The 18,160-nt window shown below is 31.6% G+C and overlaps 2 protein-coding genes across 2 annotated transcripts; both read left to right on the top strand.

The window, feature by feature from the left end:
• The first annotated feature begins 559 nt into the window (after nt 1-559).
• On the top strand, nt 560-994 carry LOC100786937 (serine/threonine/tyrosine-protein kinase HT1). The gene has a single exon (XM_006598345.1). The coding sequence runs from the start codon at nt 560-562 to the stop codon at nt 992-994; it is 435 nt and encodes a 144-aa protein (XP_006598408.1).
• Nucleotides 995-12,350: 11,356 nt separating this feature from the next.
• On the top strand, nt 12,351-15,198 carry LOC102662788 (putative pentatricopeptide repeat-containing protein At5g59900). The gene is made up of 5 exons (XM_006598344.2): nt 12,351-12,373; nt 12,704-13,066; nt 13,478-13,606; nt 13,691-13,785; nt 14,990-15,198. Exons 1-5 carry the CDS (start codon nt 12,351-12,353, stop codon nt 15,196-15,198), a joined length of 819 nt encoding a protein of 272 aa, XP_006598407.2.
• Nucleotides 15,199-18,160: the final 2,962 nt, after the last annotated feature.

The following is an 18,160-nucleotide window of genomic DNA, read 5'->3' as shown; positions in this document are numbered from 1 at the left end:
TTTCTTTTTTATAGTGATGACGAGGTGGTTTACCAGGAGGAGAATCTCGAGTTTGAGTCTGGATTTGGTAACATCATTGTCGTGGAGGAGAATCTTGAGTTTGAGTCTGGTTTACCAGGAGGAGAATCTTGAGTTTGAGTCTGGTTTACCAGGAGGAGAATCTTGAGTTTGATGTCAATTGTGTTTTTAGTCGATGTTGAATTGTATGTTGTTTTTGGATTTGGGAGTGGTTAAATTGGGCATTTATTTTTTCTTAGGAAGTTGAGCTTGCTAAAGAGACCAAAAACATCATATCGAAGCCCTTAGTACTCATGGGATTGGTAAGTTATGTTATTAGTTGTTATTACAAGTACGTTGTGCTAGAAATTTGTTGTGTTACATTAGAGTTGTGATCATTCAGTTTGTGAGATTGTATTTTTTTGCTTTTGCTTAAAGTTTTCCTTTTCAGGTACTTTTGATGTTGTGGTGGTGAACCTATACCCATTTTACAATAAAGTCACATCAGCTGGTTATTACAACATGTAAAAAACAGCACGTGTACTGTATCGTAACAGAATACATGTCACAAGGGACTCTGAGGATGTATTTAAACAAGAAAGAGCCGTACTCACTCTCAATGGAAACAATACTAAGGTTAGCTCTAGATATATCAAGGGGCATGGAGTACCTTCATTCACAAGGTGTGATTCACAGAGACCTTAAGTCAAGTAATTTTCTTCTCGATGATGACATGAGGGTTAAGGTGGCAGATTTTGGTACATCTTTTCTTGAAACGCGATGCCAGAAAAGCAAAGGGAACTCTGGAACATATCATTGGATGGCACCGGAGATGGTTAAGGAAAAACCTTATACTCGCAAAGTTGACGTGTACAATTTTGGTATTGTGCTTTGGGAGCTCACAACTGCTCTACTTCCCTTCCAAGGAATGACACCAGTGCAAGCTGCTTTTGCTGTGGCTGAGAAGGTAGCATGGCTATGCTTGAACTCTAAATGATGCCTTCTTTATTTTGTTAATTTCTTTTAGTTAAATGATTGCATCACTTCTCTGTTTGGCAATTCTTATAGTTTTATTGATTGAATGTTTTTTCTGTAATCCCTTTTGGACTTATTCTTGTCTGCTCTACAAAATTCCTTCATGGTACACTAACGCCTTGGTTGGCCTAATGGTAAACTAACTAGTCTAATTTGACACATGACAGAGTTTTTGGGCTTCGGGATGTGCATGGTTGGGTTTCGCAAAACCAAATCAGATCCTATTTGAAACCAAACTGGATTTAAAATCAAATTTTAATTTAAAATAGGTTTTAAAACTAGTTTTTGAGTCAGAATTTATTTCAGAATTGGTTTAAAATTGGTTGTAAAATGAATTTTATAAAAAAATAATTCAAAATTGAAATCAGATGTGGCATTGTCTAAAAGATGATTGGTTCAGCAAGTTCTTTTGGTCAGTATTATACTTAATGATTGGTCATACAAGTTCTTTTTAATCAGAATTATACTCAACAATATGGGAATTTCTGCCTTGAAAGAGTTTGACTGCTAAATAAGGATGAAGGAAATTGTCCTTTACACATTATTTGTTCCCCCTAATGGGATTACAAAGAAATGTGATATCTTTGACATTTTATTTTTATATGCATCTGGTGTGACTAGATGCAAAAAGGATCAAAACACAGTAGCTATGGGGGTTGTCCCTTTTCGTATTAAAAGAAATAGTAGCTATAGTTACTCTAGTAACAGAAGTGTCTATGAATATGCATATCCAAACAGGAAGTTTGACCTGGATCTCTCCCATTACCCAATCTTTTAAGACCTTATACCACAAGCCACAACAACAAATACATGTACAACAAAAACTATTTTCAAAACTTTTATCAATCCTCTAATTGACTTCTTAGAGAATCATCTCTAAGGCAGAGCTAATTAGAGAATCCTTATCATCTAGGTGTTGATCCCTCATCTAGGTGCATCCACTATTCATGAGGCTTATGAGTATCTTTTGCCATTTTACCCATTCACTTCCATTTTAGTAGTATATGTGACTGAATGGATCAATACCACAGTTTCAGTGCCAAAATATCTTTATTTAGGGAGTTCTGCTTTGCAGAGAATTATAATCTGCATCTCTTTCTAAGGAAGAGGTGAGGACAAAACATTTCAGTGTCACTCCTAAAGGCAAAAGACACAACATGGAGTAACTTCCATTTTAGTAGTATATGTGACTGAATGGAGTAACTACTAATTATATATTGTAACTACAAATAGTTTTTCTCATGGTAATTTCAGTGTCACTATCAGTTTATCATGGTTTACTTGGCCCTAGCACTTCCTTATATAATACAATCTTTCTTCAGACAAAGCAAACTACGTACCTCAGCTCAGAATACATATAGCATAAAATGTGTGCCCACTAATCTTTATTTCCATACAAAGATAGTTATCAGTAGTCACTAGTCAGTGTAATTAAACTACACAAACATAACTAATAAATGACTCTACTTGTTCATGTTGCATCTCACCTGTTGTATGAGGTTTAAAACCTAACATCATGGTAGCAATCCCTAAATTCCAATAATGGAAATCTTGAATTACTTGAACTATGTGAGGTAGGTATTGGGTTACATGTGCAGAAGAAAAACCTAACATGAGCAATGATCATGGATTATTTTAATCAAGACTCTTCAACTTTTTGTTGAAAAGTGTAATAGTCGGTGCATGTGTCTTATAGTCCAAATAATGGGAAGCACTGATGCATAGGCCTTTGGATGCATGTTTTCCCTCCCTAGTCCCAACAAGCATCCCTTAATGTCGCTTAACTTGATAAAAAAAATGTATGATGCTAACATAGTAACATTTGTGACATTTTGGTGCACATATTTGTCAAAAGTAGTCCTTGGACTATGGATAATAATTTGTTTCATCTAAATCCTATCATTTTGATTTTTTATCAAAAAATGTTAATTATTAGTTTAATAATTTTTTATTAACAAGAAAAATTGAATTCATGACTTTTTTCTTTTTCTTTTTTTCTTAACTACTCAATCTATCTATATCTCTTATCTCTTATCATATTGATCATTAAACATATTAATTCACACATACCACGTAGGATACTAATGTTAGAAACAAATTCCAGTTTTGGAGACTTTTATAGGATTTTCTTTAATTGAGAGACAAGTGTGATAACATCCAATAACTTTGAGGGCAGAAGTAATTGTTAACTCTAAAAATAAACCCTGGGATTTGCTGAACTCCTTACACTACTTGAAATCTTTGTGTACTTTGTAATACTTTTTAGGTCATAAGCATGCATAATGAAAAGGCTTAATGTTGTCATAAGTAAGTAATTTAATTTAAAAACTGATAGAATTATTGAAAGTCTTAAATAACCGATGTAAAAACCTTATTTTCTAGTAGTGCAACTATTTGAAGTACTGAATATTTATTATTTTAATTTGGCATTGCAGTTGAACTTGAATGGGGCTGGAGTTTCAGCTCCCACTTCAGCCTTCTTAGGAATAGCTTGAAGAAGGTTATTGCCTTAAGGGTCCCCAACACCAAGATCTCCTACGAGTACATTAGCACTAGACTTTGCCAGTACGTAATCACTAGTCACATATTTAAATATTTATTATCAGTTTGTATAAACTTAAAATAAGTCATTTTAAAAAATAAAGATTACTTCTGCCACTATGAACACATATATGTTATCTCAATTCCTCTTATTAATTAGTACCACTAGTAATTGAGTCATTTCAGCATTAGTGTCATCATTGATTAATTAACATTAATTAAAGTGAAAATTAGATGGATATATATATATATATATATATATATATATATATATATATATATATATATATATATATATATATATATATATAAAAAGATACAAAGTGATTATGTGTGCTGCAAATGAGTTTTCCTCGTGCTAGAGCATCAGGTTCATGTAGTTAAATGTAAAGAAATTGTCACTTTTTATTTTATTTTGGCAAGCTTAAATGTTGATCGAGTTTAAATTTAATGTTTGTCTTTATTTAGTTGGGTACAAAATTTTATATTAGAATAACATTAATATATTTTTTATTAGTTATGGTTGGTTCATTGTAAAAACAAATAAAATATTTTAAAAGTTTGCAAAAGAATAACATCGGTTGGCCTAAAACCGATGTAGAAAGCACATTCAACATCGATTTTTTCAAAAACCGATATTGTAAATGCACTTTCTACATCGGTTTTGGCCAAAATCGATGTCATAATCACATTCAACATCGGTTTTTCAAAAAACTGATGTTGAATATGACTTTCAACATTGGTTTTTACAGAATCAATGTAGAAAATATTTCAAAATATACATTTCAACATCGATTTTCTAAAAACCGATGTTATTTTTTACAATACAACATTGGTTTTTTAAAAAAATCGATGTTTTAAGTGCACTACAACATCGGTTTTTAACAAAATTGATATTAGTTTTTACATAATTTACATTTTTTTAGTTTGTTTCATATAATACGACATCGGTTTTCTTGAAAACTGATGTCATATAGTATATTTTAACATCGGTTTTTATAACCAATGTTAACGTTCATACTTTTAACGTCGGTATTTTCAACATTGGTTCAAAATTAATGTTAAATTTCCAAAATAACCGATGTTAAAAATGTTTTTTCTAGTAGTGAATGCACGAGCATGTCTTCACCAAGTTCTAACTTAAGTGCTTTTAGTTTAGATGTCAGGTTAGACATATTTCCATTATGTACTCCCTTATATTACTTGTGCCCTTATACTTCATGGAGATGAGTTTAGCCAAAAAGGTTACTCGTCTTCGCCTTCTCATTTTTGGCAAAGTACTGTTCAATTTCATCAATAAATTTCTTTGCATTTTCACCCTCAGAAATAGAGCTCTGAAACGCTTCTGGAATAAAGTGTTTCATGATTATAATGCTCATTCGATTGGAACGATCCCATTTCTCAATTTTTACCTCATTGCAGGCTTCTGGAGTGGAAGTGGGTCGTTCTGTTCTCAGTGCCAAATCCAAATCCATACAGCTGAGAACAATTTCTATGACTTCCTTCCGGACCTAAAAATTTCTCCCATTTAGCATAGGAATATTGTTCACTTGAGCAGATAAATTTTCCGCACTAGCAACAGAAACTGAATAATAATAAAAATAAAAACAATTACATGCTCACAAATAAGTCAATAAGTTATATTAAATATATATAAACAAGACATGTGCAAAATAGTTCACATAACAAACCCATCACAAGATATCCAACATAACATTAATTCATAGTCTTTGGACAGAGAAATTAATTTGTAATTGGTACTCTCAACGCAATGATCAAATATTGACAATAAATTCTGTCAAATCGTAGTCTTTCTTTGGACCGACAATGATTCACATGAAAATACTTTATAATTGTCACACATTTATCATCACAAGTACAAAATTATTTGGCCAAATTGTGTCTTCTTTTGGGCTGAACACAATTCGCATAAATAATTTTATACTAATATCTATGCAATTTTAATTAAATTAATTTACACTATAGAGATTGCTTTGACAATATATTGTTTCAATCAACTTAATCAAAATTACCCGACATAAGAAAGGAATAATTCTGAGGGTTTGTAATTTATGAATTTACACCAAAACATAATGGGAATCACCAATTAATACACATAATTCACAAATAAAAACAAGGAAAACAAAAAAAATGCAAAAACCAAATTGCATTTAACGATACGCAACATTAGTTTTTCTTGTGATGATATAATAAAGCCAAAGATTATGTATCACATGTATATCATGTCATGGCATGGATTCATGGCATGCATAAGGAAACAAAACCAACAGCCATAAAATACAAACAAACACGTGAACGAGAAACAAAAAAAGGATGACTATTTGGGAGTGAGAAAAAAAATAGTTTTTCTCACGGAATCCGAACGCAAAACATGAACGCGCATATGATGGTTATATTGTGATCGAAAAGGAAAAAAATCAAACTTACAATCATAATTATAATTGCAAAGATAAAATCCCAAAATAAAATTAGGGTTCATGTAACAAAATAATATAACACAAACCAAGTAACTTTAATTCTCAATAATCTAACAATAATGGTGGCTCTGATACCGCTTGTTTGACATTTTAGGGATCTTAATAAAATACCAATAATTACCGGAAACACATTACGTTAGATTATCAAGAGGGGTTATGAAAAATACATGGATCCATGATAAGCAGCGAAATTAATGAGTCTGAAGAACTGTTGGTTATATGTTCTTCCTCAACCAAATCACCGTTTTTCTTTTGGGACCTTAGGTTTCTCGTCAAATGGGGAGAAGATAATACAATTTCTGATTTGGTGTCTCGGGGACCACAATCTTGTTTTAGGTTTTAACCTGTTAGAGTTCTCATTATTTCCTAACAGGCCAAACTATAGTTTCCGCTTATCAAACCCGTATTAATTTCTGATGATAGTCCAATAGACTTACCAAGTTAGATCACTTTTATTGAGCCCATAAATATAAATAACTAATATAAATGATAAATATATTATATAACCCACACTAATTAATTAATTAGAAATTTTATAACTTGATGAAGAAATAATTTTAGAGCATCAACAGTTTAATTCTACTTTTAAAAAATTATAATGTGAGTGCGACAAATAAGATTATTTCAGTCAAACAAAACCAAATTACCTGTACTCATTAAAGAAATGAAGATGATGCAGTTCGTGATCCAATGGACGAAAAACAATATAATATATTAATAAATCTTACAATAAAAATTTAAAGACCACAATTCTGATGAAGCATCTTTCAGCAAAATTATTTGATAATAATAATTAAATTCGCACAAGTAAAAAAACAAAAGCTTAAAAAATGAACATAACATTATATCTCTATGGCTTACTGAACAAAATCAATTGCATGCGAATTATTATTAATAAAAACTTTGATAACAAAGAGCTTTGGATAGAACCTATGCAAAAATAGAGCACTTTAACATCCATAGTTCAAGTTTTAGAAGAGAAAAAGTTTAACATAAGGATACGACGTTATAGAAATGTTTGTAAAATTTTAAAAGATAAACCCACTTGTTTTTCCATCTAACACTACCTAGGCTGTTGTCATTCACCACACCAAGTCACAGACCGCAGGACCTTTCACGAAGAATCAGTCACCACTAAGACTATCTCTGGCATAAAAAGCAAGTCGTTGAATTACCTAATAGGAAAAAAAAAGTAAAATTAATAAACAAAATTAAAAATGTAAACAAAAAAATTTAGATGCTACCACATCTCTTTCCCTTCTTAGAGCCATAACCATCCTTTATGTTCACACCTGCAATAGAAGACCAAAGAAAAAACGTCAACAAAAAGAAGCATGGGGAAAAAAAGAAAAACAATGAAAGAGCAAAAAGAAATAACATTCCAGGAAATAAAATTTCAACACTGCAAAACTGTCATCATGCCTATGTTCTATTTATATTCTTAAAAAAGTTTGGTTTAAAAAATTCTATGGGCTCTATCTCCATTTTTAATCAATCAATAAATTAATATGCATAAATCATTTTTTAGTATTTAATGTAACAATAGTGCTATATAATATGAATACTATATCCACGAACATAGTACAAAAACACATGTGTCTGAATATTATTGGTTGCATCTTAATTTAAAAAATAAAATCATTGATGAAAATTAGGGGTGGGTAAGCGGGCCGGTCCGCCCCGTGTAAGGCCCGCCCGTATAAGCCCGCATTGGTAACGGACCGGTCCAATCCACCCCGCTTCTTACATGGGCCAAATAAATTGGTCCGTCCCCGCCCTGCGGACCCCGCAGATCAAACGGACCGGTCCGCGGGCCTAGTTTTAAAAGAATTTTAATTTTAATAAAAATATAATACAATCAAATTAAGTTCAATACAAGTGTAAATAAAATCTCAATAATTAGTCAATTACATCAATAAAATAAATAATGTCTTAACAAAAGAAAATCCAAACAATAAATCTAAAATATGAAATTCAAACATCTCCAACAACAAATGATTTCATATTTAAAGTAGCTTGAGCCTTCTCCATCTCCATATCTTCATTTTTTTTACTAAAACTCAAAATAAGAATAAATATTAGAATAAAATCAAGTTAAGTGATTAAAAGACAATAATTATTAAATATTATTTATCCTGCATATCAAATACTAGTAACCAATTTTTAGTATATATTATCAACAAGAAGCCTAGTTCGATATTTGTTAAGCATACGTGAGGAGAAAAAATATTCTTAGCCTGCTACAACTACTAAATATAATATGAGCTATTTTTTATCATAAAAATATATTGAAATATCTTTAAAAATATTTATATAACAATTATTTTTGGCTTAAATGATAAGAATTGATATTTTTATTATTTATGACTTTCAGATATGAAAATGATAGATTAAAAGAGAAAAAGATCGAGAAAATATCAAAAAAGAAGATTTTTAGCGGGTTATCAATTATCTTTTTTATCTTAATCTTTTATTTTTGTTATCTTTTATTTTCCTTATCTTATCTTTTTTTATCTTTATCATCTTTTAATTTAAATATTTTTTTTATCTTTATATCTTTATCTTATCTAATATATTTCTTTATCTGATATTTTAAAAAAAAGTTTAAAGTGAAAAAGAGAAAATCAAACCTAATATAATTTGATCAGGATCACACAAATTAAACCTAATGCGAGCTGCGGGCAACCCGCGGACCCCGCGGGCAAAACCCGCATAGTCCACGGGTTAAGCGGGGCAGGCAAAAAAATATGACATCATCATGGAACATTTAAAAAAATTGGTCTGCAACCCGTGCAAACCGCGGGCCCTGCGGGTCAGTCCATGGACCTGGACCCGTTTACCCACCCCTAATGAAAATCAAGAACAAATGTAGTTATAAGACTCTTCGTGCATACTAGCATTTTCCTTAATGTAATCCGGGTAATCTTTACAAATCTTAATTAATTATAATTCTATTTTTCTATGTATTTAAAATAATTACCTGGATCAGGGGTAATAACTTACATTTAATTAATTGAATACGGGTAATTTTATTTGCAATAAATATACAATTGATTAATCATGGTTTACAAACTATATTATATGTTAGATTTTGATTAAATTTATAATTACAAAGATGGGCAGCTGATATATTAATTATTGGCTTCATTTACTATTCATAATTTTTGCTTTAGTTAATCAATCAATTTGGGAATCAAAACACACGCATTATGCAAATTTTTTCTGCCTACAAATTTCTTTAATTATAATTTTTTACATTATTAATCCCTTAAACAGTTGAATCCCTTCAACGACACACACATCTAAATACTAGTTCTCAAGGTTTTAGCTATGTTTTATTTTGTTCAATTTGTTGTGCATGATTAGTCATTTTTGTGAGTTTTGAAATGAGCAAATACGGTTGAATCCACTACTAGAAAACAGCCTTTTTACATCGGTTTTGTGACCCATTCTACATTGGTTATGACGCGTCATCGTAGCAGACGATGTTGAAAGTCTCGCGTTGTTCAACATCAGTCATTTGACCGATGTAGAAAGTAAGACATTCTACATCGGTTATCAGCAAAAACCGATGTAGAAATTTAGACATCTACATCGGTTATTAGCGATAAACCGATGTAGAATATCATTTTTTGTTAACTATTCTACATCCGTTGTTCCTAGAACCGATGTAGAATGTCTTACTTTCAACATCGTGTTCAACCAGAACCGTGGTAGTATTATGTATCCTTCTACATCGGTTGGGATAACCGATGTAGAATACCACATTTTCTATGTCGTTTATTTGGGCACCGTAGTAGATGCTATGCCATTCTACATCGGTTTTTCTATGTCGATTTTCTACATCGTTTGTGGCTCTTAACCAATGTTGAATATTTACTTTCTACATCGTTTCGTTTTAATAACCGATGTAGAAAGTAGCACTTTCTACATCGTTTGGTCAGCAACCGATGTAGAAGAGATAATTTTTTTTTGTTTTTTTTGTTCAATATTAGCCGTAACTATATTTCATGTCTCATATGAGACTTAATTCAACAATGAAATTGTACTACCTCAATCAAAATTCTGCAATGAAATCAATATACTATAAAAAATTATGTCATACAAGTGATATGGATCAAAATTTAATTTTTTGTGGCCTCAATATTTAGTTTCTTACTGGATTATAAATAAGAAGTTGTAAAAACATTTATGCAATAAAAAAAAATTAAACTACTCATATCATGCAAAGTTTTCTAAAAAGTCAAGGAGGACACAGTTTGACACTATTTCTCCAACATCATATCATTTAGTGCTTCAATTGTCTAAATTGATATTTCAAATTTATTTCTTTCCTTATGAACCACTATCAGTTGTCATTTTTATAAGAAACAAATGATAATAAAAAGGATCAGAGGTAATATACAATAATCTGGTTTTAGTGATGGATTTTTAAAAAGTACATAGTTTTATCATTAATTTCAATATTTCTAGTCTATAATACAAAGGCAAAAAAACTAAGCAACAACAAGATACCTATATGCAGAACTTGCAATTGCAAAAGGATGTGGGCTCTACTCACCAAAAGCCACCCCTTTATACTTTGCAATGGTACTAGTTGCACTCAAATGAGGTAACCTTTGAATAGGATTCACGGCTATCAATATATTTCCAGTGTATGTCTGCAAACACCATCAGCAAAAGTTAAAGCTTCATTGCAATAATTTGTAAAAACAAAATGATTTTCATCTCCAAGCACTTAAAATGATATTCATGTCCTGGTGCTGTAAAATACAAACAACACTACTTGTACAGTTGTACTAGTAATCTAGGTCATGTTCTAGTGTACCACAATACTATCCTGCTAACATACTAAGACTCAGAAAGCACTAACAATTCAAATATTCTAACAGATATTGTTGACACCAGTACTTCAACCATAAAGGTTTATTCCACTATTTTGTGGTTTTTAAAACATTGCTAGCTAAAATAGTGTCACATGAAATATACAGTTCAAAGTGCAGTTAATATCAAACAAATATGGGAATAAACAATACTAAACACACCTTCTTTCCAGCAGGCTGTTGTAGTGAGTGAGTTATATCAGCTACCTGAGCCAAACACCAAAATCAAATATTTGAGTTTTCTAAAAAAAATAAACAGGATACAGACATAGTGGCAAGAAACTTCACCATGAGAAAATTTAAACAATGCCAAAAGAAAAATTGCTTAAAAGAATAGTTCTTTATAATAAGGGAATAGTAAAGAATTAAGTTCAATCTCACTCTTATAGTTAAATAAATGGAAGCACTCTGCTTTACTTCTCAAGTAAATAACTATTTTATTAATTTGGGATTGCAAGAAAGAGAAATATTATATACCCTTTGACTAAAAGATCAACAAAAATGTGTCGAGGACCTCCAAACCACACAAGAATCAATTCTTTGCATTTTGAATTCAAAATAAAATACTCTTGTTCTAGCTTATTGATAAGAGTCATTTGTACATTAAAACTTGGGGTTCTTATGCAGTCCAAGGAAAACATTTGCAGGGACTACGGAATCAACCTTCTCCTAAGTCAGTAAGTCATAGAAGGGAGAGACGTGAGCATTTGAGAGAAAATGCCCTTAAATTGAGACAATGCCATCAAGAACATTTGTAGGGACTATGGAATCAACCTTCTCCTAAGTCAGCCATCAGGTTGATTGTGTTCACAGGGATTCATCTCATTTTATCAACTATGATATTTTCATCAAATAAATTATTAGGACAATGCCATCAAGAAAAGCTGCAGGAAGAAAATGCCCTTCTTGATTGTATCCTTTCATGCAATAAGAAATGACATAAATGTTCAAACAGTATATCTTAAAGCATACTATAAAAGAAAGATTTACTTACAATGGGACAATTGGCTTCTCTCATCCACTCCAAGTTACGTGGATCAACAATCAAATCATCTGTATGAAAAAAGGAAAAGATTTTAATCAATTCTGGGTTAATGTAGACAGGCTGACAGAGTCAATGTAGATAGGCTGACAGAGTAACTTCCTTGAGAATTTTTTACAGCATGTCCTCTTTTATCTTTTGCTTCTTTAATTTTGGATGCAAGGTTCTGGTACCACCTGCATCGGGATGCTTTACAAATTGGCAAGAGAAACATTTATTGGAGAAACACGTGCAAACAATTTAGCAAAATAATTTGTTAAGAACTTGACTCAGAATAATTCAAATATCACTGAAATTCCATTAGGCATTAGACATACTAGTATACTACCATGTAGGAAAACTATAGTCATGCCAATGACGAACTTGTTACCATCAAGGTTACTAGCCTTGTAAGACTATAACAAGTTTTATGAAGCCTTCTCTAACAACCTGAAACTTGGTCTTGATGAGGATTCTCAAAACAAGACAAAGCTAGCTGAATTGCTGAGGTATCACTCCACTAAGAGTGGTGATGACATGACCAGCCTGAAGGACTATGTTATCAGGATGAAGGAAGGACATAATGACATCTAGTGAACTAATGTTGCTCAAATATGTATTTGTCATGTACAAATCAACTAGATAAAGCTCTGAAAATGAAAGAAATAATGGAGGCTAAGGGATTAATTGTACCCTGGAGTTGTTTCATTTAATTCAATTTTGTGCAGGCTGCCCCAAGATGGTAGGATAAGGGATGCAAACAAAGTCTTGAATGAGATGACTGAAAGTAAAATTGAAGCTCAGAATATCACAGGCAACACACTAATTAATGCTTACTACAAGTTTGGAGAATTGAAATCAACTTTGAAATTTAAGAACAAGCTATTAGAAGCTGGTCTAAAATGTGATCCATTTACATATAAAGCATTAATTCATGGGTTCTACAAGACAAATGAACTAGAAAGGGCAAATGAGTTAATGTTCAGCATGGTTGATGCTGGATTTACACCCAGTTATTGCACATTCTCATGGATTGGAGATGGCTACAATAAGAAAGACAATATGGATGCAGTTTTAGCACTTCCAGATGAGTAAATAAAGTAGAGGTCTTTGTCTTCATGTTTCACTACTATACATGGCATTTATAAACTAACTAGGGTAGTAAAAGATAGGCGAGACTCAGACAGGGATCTAATTCAGGTAGAGTTTAAGCAAAAAATTGATGCCTTCATATCTGAGATTGAAAGAACAGGCATATAATATGAATTTTTTGTTCAGATGATTGAAATCTACAATGAACAAGTGAGACATTTTCTAGTCAGTCATGGCTCTAACAAAAGATATCCTTTAAGCAATTTATATATGTTGGTCTTTTATTCAACAACAAAACTCAACTTGTTAATTTCACATGGAAATTAGCAATGACATTTATTTTGTAGACTTTTCAGTTCCTTTACAATATATACATTAGACATACGAAACACTTTTCAATTGAATGACAGCAATGTGGCTGATGCATTGTTAGTTCCGGTTACTTGTAGTCAAGATGTTCTAGACTTGATGAGAATTGGTCAGAAGAACCGTGTTGTAGGTGCTACAGGTCTAAATGAAAGAAGCACTCGTTGTCATAGGTAAAGTGTCAACTTCACAAATATAGATGGCACCGTAGTCGCGACAGATGGATAAACAACTTACTTCTCGCTTTTCTATCGCAGTGTTTTGACTGTTCATGTTAGAGGAAGGGGGTTAGTTTCCAACTCCATTGTTAAAGGTTGTGTTGATGTTGTGGATTTGGCTGAATTGGACCAATGTAAGGTTGGGAATTACCAAAATATGGTAATTACTTCATTATGCTACCAGTGGCAACATGAAGCATCAAAGTGGTCAAAGACTCATGGATGATACAAACTTTGAGGTTTTTAAGAAAGGATATACCTACTTATAAGAAATATGTGTAAATATAGATTTCTAAATTGTGCCATACTCATGCATAATTCATATATATTTCTTCTAATTTCATTTGAAATTCTACTTCCATTCTAGAAGTTGTTTTTTCTGGTAAGCAAAGAAGGTCAAGGTTTCCCTCAGCATTTATAAACAAGGACTCCATGCCAAAAATGTCTCTACTAACTGACGAAAAGACAGTGAGATTAGGGAAAGGAAGATCACAATCCCCTCTAGTAAAAAGATTATATTTGGTATATACAGTTGGCCATTTTCAAACAGACCTTTACAAAGTACAAATGCCCAGTGAGAAAGTGTATCAATCTATAACCTAATGTACGCATCAGGGATGAAAATCATGCAGTCATCATAAATGTCACTGGTTATAGTGTGATCAACTGAGTGAAGAGGTAAACTTAAGTTATGCTAACCATGTGTGCAACCACATGCATAAAATCTTATCAAAGGTTTCAAATGTGGACATTCTCTCACAATTGTTTACTGTGTAATTTCATTTTAGTTTTGATCCTTTTCTCTATATCATTATTGTTTTACTTTGTTGGAAAATGTAGGATGAACCAAAAGTAATACTTGAAGTACCTTCTCTAATGAATTAATAAATTTTATTTTAGTTTCCTAATATATTTTTTATTTTATGTTAAGTTTCTAATAAAATAAAAAATTATTTTTCATTTTTGTTATTTTGTTTTAATCCTTCTAATATTTGCAATTTTGTCCCTAAAATTTGACGATGATTTCTTATTAATCCATATTAAATATTTATCAAAAGAGCTCATACAAATGAACAAAACATTATAAAAATAGATATTTAAAGAATTAAGACAAAATAACAACAACTAAAAACAATTTTTTTTTATTCAGGACGCAAAAAAAAAAAATTAGTGACTCAATAAAATTTATTAATTTACCAGAGACTTAGTATAATTAACCTTATTATATATTTATTATTAATGTTTCAATTATAAATTATATTATTTCTAAATAAGCTAGTTTATTAACCCCTTTGGACTTTTCTAAAAGCCCAGAGTTTAGCCTACTTTATTTGATAGGTATTTTTGTTTCTAACTGTGGAGCTAACTCAGTGACTGAGAGTGTTTGTGGTGGGGTTCCTATGATCTGCAGGCCATTCTTTGGTGATCAAGGGGTGGTTGGAAGATTGATAGAAGATGTTTGGGAGATTGGGGTGGTAATGGAAGGAAAGGTGTTCACAAAAAATGGATTGCTTAAAAGCTTGAAGGACAAGCAGCACAGGATTTGAAGACTTTGATTGAAATAATTTCTACTACATCTTAATGTATGGCACAGTTAATTGGTTGTAATAATTTGAGTTGCAATATTAAATTAACCCAAATGAAAAAGAAAAAGGAATAGGTACAATAGCGTTATAGATACCAGCATTAATAAATTATTAAGAGTGGTTTAGTTTAGTTTTTTTCTTATAGAGATTACATGTACTTTTAAAGATAGAATATTTGCTCAATTCGAATTTGTTAGAGTTTATATTTCGATAATTTTCATTAAATCCCACTTTTATGACATGAGGTTGTTGCTACCCTATCAACTACTAAAACATTCCTATTAAGAAAGACTCATGCAACAAACTAAAGATAGACAATTAATGTCACTAGAACAATATGTTGAGGTTAAATCCCTGATAAGATGAATTTTTAATGATAAGACAATTTCAAGAAGCAAATTTCAAGTCTGTTGAACTTAAGTTACTAATGATTTGTTTTCAGAATGTGATTATAAGAACATGAATTTATTTTATACCATGGAACATCAAGCTGGAGGTCAATGAAACTAAAGTATGCAAGTGTCCAAAAGCTTAAAAGGTACGATGATTTCTCATTACAAACAAGGCCTGTTAGAAGGACAATTGTTAGAAGCATACCAAACTGAGCATACCTTCAGAAGATCAAAATGCAATCAGACCAAAAACTATGTATGATCATAAATATGATCGGGATGAATTTGACTAAAAGGTAGCAAGCCAAGAATCTTCATATGATTAAAAGCTCCATCAGAAGATGTAAATTGAACAAGAACTAATATGAACGTATCTACATTGTTTTGAAGCAATAAATTGCTATATCAGAAGCAGCATGCTTAAAACTGAAGTGAAATGTCTTCCAGAAGTAAGAATATATCCTAGAATTTCAAGTACTGATTGAAACAAAGCGAAACAAAAAAGACAAAAAGACTGATGTACAAGCACTACTACAGGTATTCAGAAGCAGTTTGAGAATCATGTTGCAGAATATGAAGCTTTAGAAGAAAAATTCTTAATCGATTCCAAAAATTGTCAAACAATGTGCCTTGGGAAACCTAAGTCAAAACTGCTTGTCAAAATTCAAATTCAAATACAATTTATAGATAAGGATTTTGAAAAAGGACCAAAGGTGATTTCAGAAGTGATAAAAGACAAAAAAAGAAAAAAGTCAATACACAATTGTATGAAAGAGGCAACTCATACTACTTTCGAAGACCATTTGGTCACAAACAACTATTTTGAAGCCAAAGAGCCTACAAATAGATCCACATTCGAAGTGTTCATTGCAAGGAAAGAAATTAAAGCAACATATTTTCATACTTATTTTCTCCAAAAGTTTAGATAGTTTATCCAATTAACTTTTCTAAAACTTCATTACTCTCATAATTTCTTCTAAACATAAGAAATTTATTTTTAGTTAAGAATTGTTATATAAAAATTGTTTGATTCAACATTTCTTTTTTAAAAAAATTGAACCAAATACTATCTAATTAAAAAAGAAACACCTATGTACCTTCAGGTCATAAACTTAATAGGTACTCAACACACATGTCATATACTCGAGCAAGACCAAATGCATGATCCCCACTAAAGGAGTATAGCACAAACTGATGAGGAGCAGTTACTGAGTTGTAACCTCCTCCCTTAACTCATATACTCACATAGAGAAAAGAAAATTTACATCTTATTCATTCTCATACACATAAACATCTCTAACTTAATTGATTTGATTTAAAGTTTTTTGATAGGTACTTTCACTGTGTATTGAAAAAGGAAATCGGAGATCATATAACACTAGATGAAGGAGAAGATCGAATTATTTTAGCTAATGAATTTGTTAACGACAACCTTAAATACTACTTTTAAAGCATTTATCACAAATATAATTTATAATTAAAGAGCAAAGCATTATTTTACATTATCAATCTAGTCTAATTGGTTTCCTAAAAGTATATAATAATTATAATTTACTAATAATTATAAAGAGCAGAGCATGTACTATTCTACACTCCTCCCATTAGATATCAATGCCTACTACAGACATCCTGAGGTCTCAAAGCAGCCAAGGGAAATTAAGTAATATTTTGACATTTTCCCATCTTTTAAGAAATTATTTGAATCTTCAACTATTGCCAAGTTCTTAGGAAGTACATAATGAGGAAAACAGAATGGTAGGGATGGTGCTTCCAAGTTCAGAATATCTCAACTTCCTTACATATTAGATGGACACCAGAAAAACATCAAACCAAAATATAAAGTACTCTTTCATGAATAAAACAAACAACGCATGCATAAACAAAACATATAAAATAGAAACAGGGAATTTGAGTTGAACAACGCATGCATATCCTAGTTAACGACTCCAACTTCATTTAGCAAATGAAATAAATAACATTGAGATGGAAAAGGCACACAAATGATTGAATTGAAACACATAACATGAACAACATCAACGGCGAATTAAAAAGGAATACAGATTTAATACCTCACGGAAATTAATAGTAATTCCTCAATTTGAGGTGATTTAGTTATGTAGTTTCCGCAGAGCTTGGGGAACGATTCTAGGGTTTTGACTTTCGACAGTTTCAGATTATGATTTTTTTTATGAAGAAAACGAAGGGAGGAGGGAGACACAAGACATTGATGATCACAAAAGAGCAGAGGTCCGATCACAGACCTGTGACTGCCACATAGAAGTTGACACATTCTCTCCTAGGAAGCTATAGAGATCCCTAACTCTTACTCATGCAGAGATTGAAAATGAACAAGTCATAACAAATTACCCAAAACACAAAACTTGGTCTGATCCTTAATGGCTTCTAAACTTCAACTAACTTAGCTTGGTCTCTAAATGCTACTCAATGTGTGCGACCAAGGGTGTGCGAATGTTCCTATATATAAAAATTTTGTAAATAGAGTTAGGGTTGTCGACATTACCTGTTTGACG

Source organism: Glycine max, chromosome 15 (assembly GCF_000004515.6).
Source record: "Glycine max cultivar Williams 82 chromosome 15, Glycine_max_v4.0, whole genome shotgun sequence".
In the NCBI taxonomy this organism is placed as follows: domain Eukaryota; kingdom Viridiplantae; phylum Streptophyta; class Magnoliopsida; order Fabales; family Fabaceae; genus Glycine; species Glycine max.
This window is presented reverse-complemented; position numbering and strand designations above follow the sequence as displayed.

Bases quoted from the DNA above. Each gene is read 5' to 3' on its own strand.
- LOC102662788 (XM_006598344.2), top strand. From the start codon at position 12,351: ATGACGAACTTGTTACCATCAAG. The intron at 13,067-13,477 runs GTAAATAAAGTA...ATTGAATGACAG, and splicing joins GTTTTAGCACTTCCAGATGA to CAATGTGGCTGATGCATTGT. The intron at 13,607-13,690 runs GTAAAGTGTCAA...TTTCTATCGCAG, and splicing joins AGAAGCACTCGTTGTCATAG to TGTTTTGACTGTTCATGTTA.
- LOC100786937 (XM_006598345.1), top strand. From the start codon at position 560: ATGTCACAAGGGACTCTGAGGATGTATTTAAACAAGAAAGAGCCGTAC.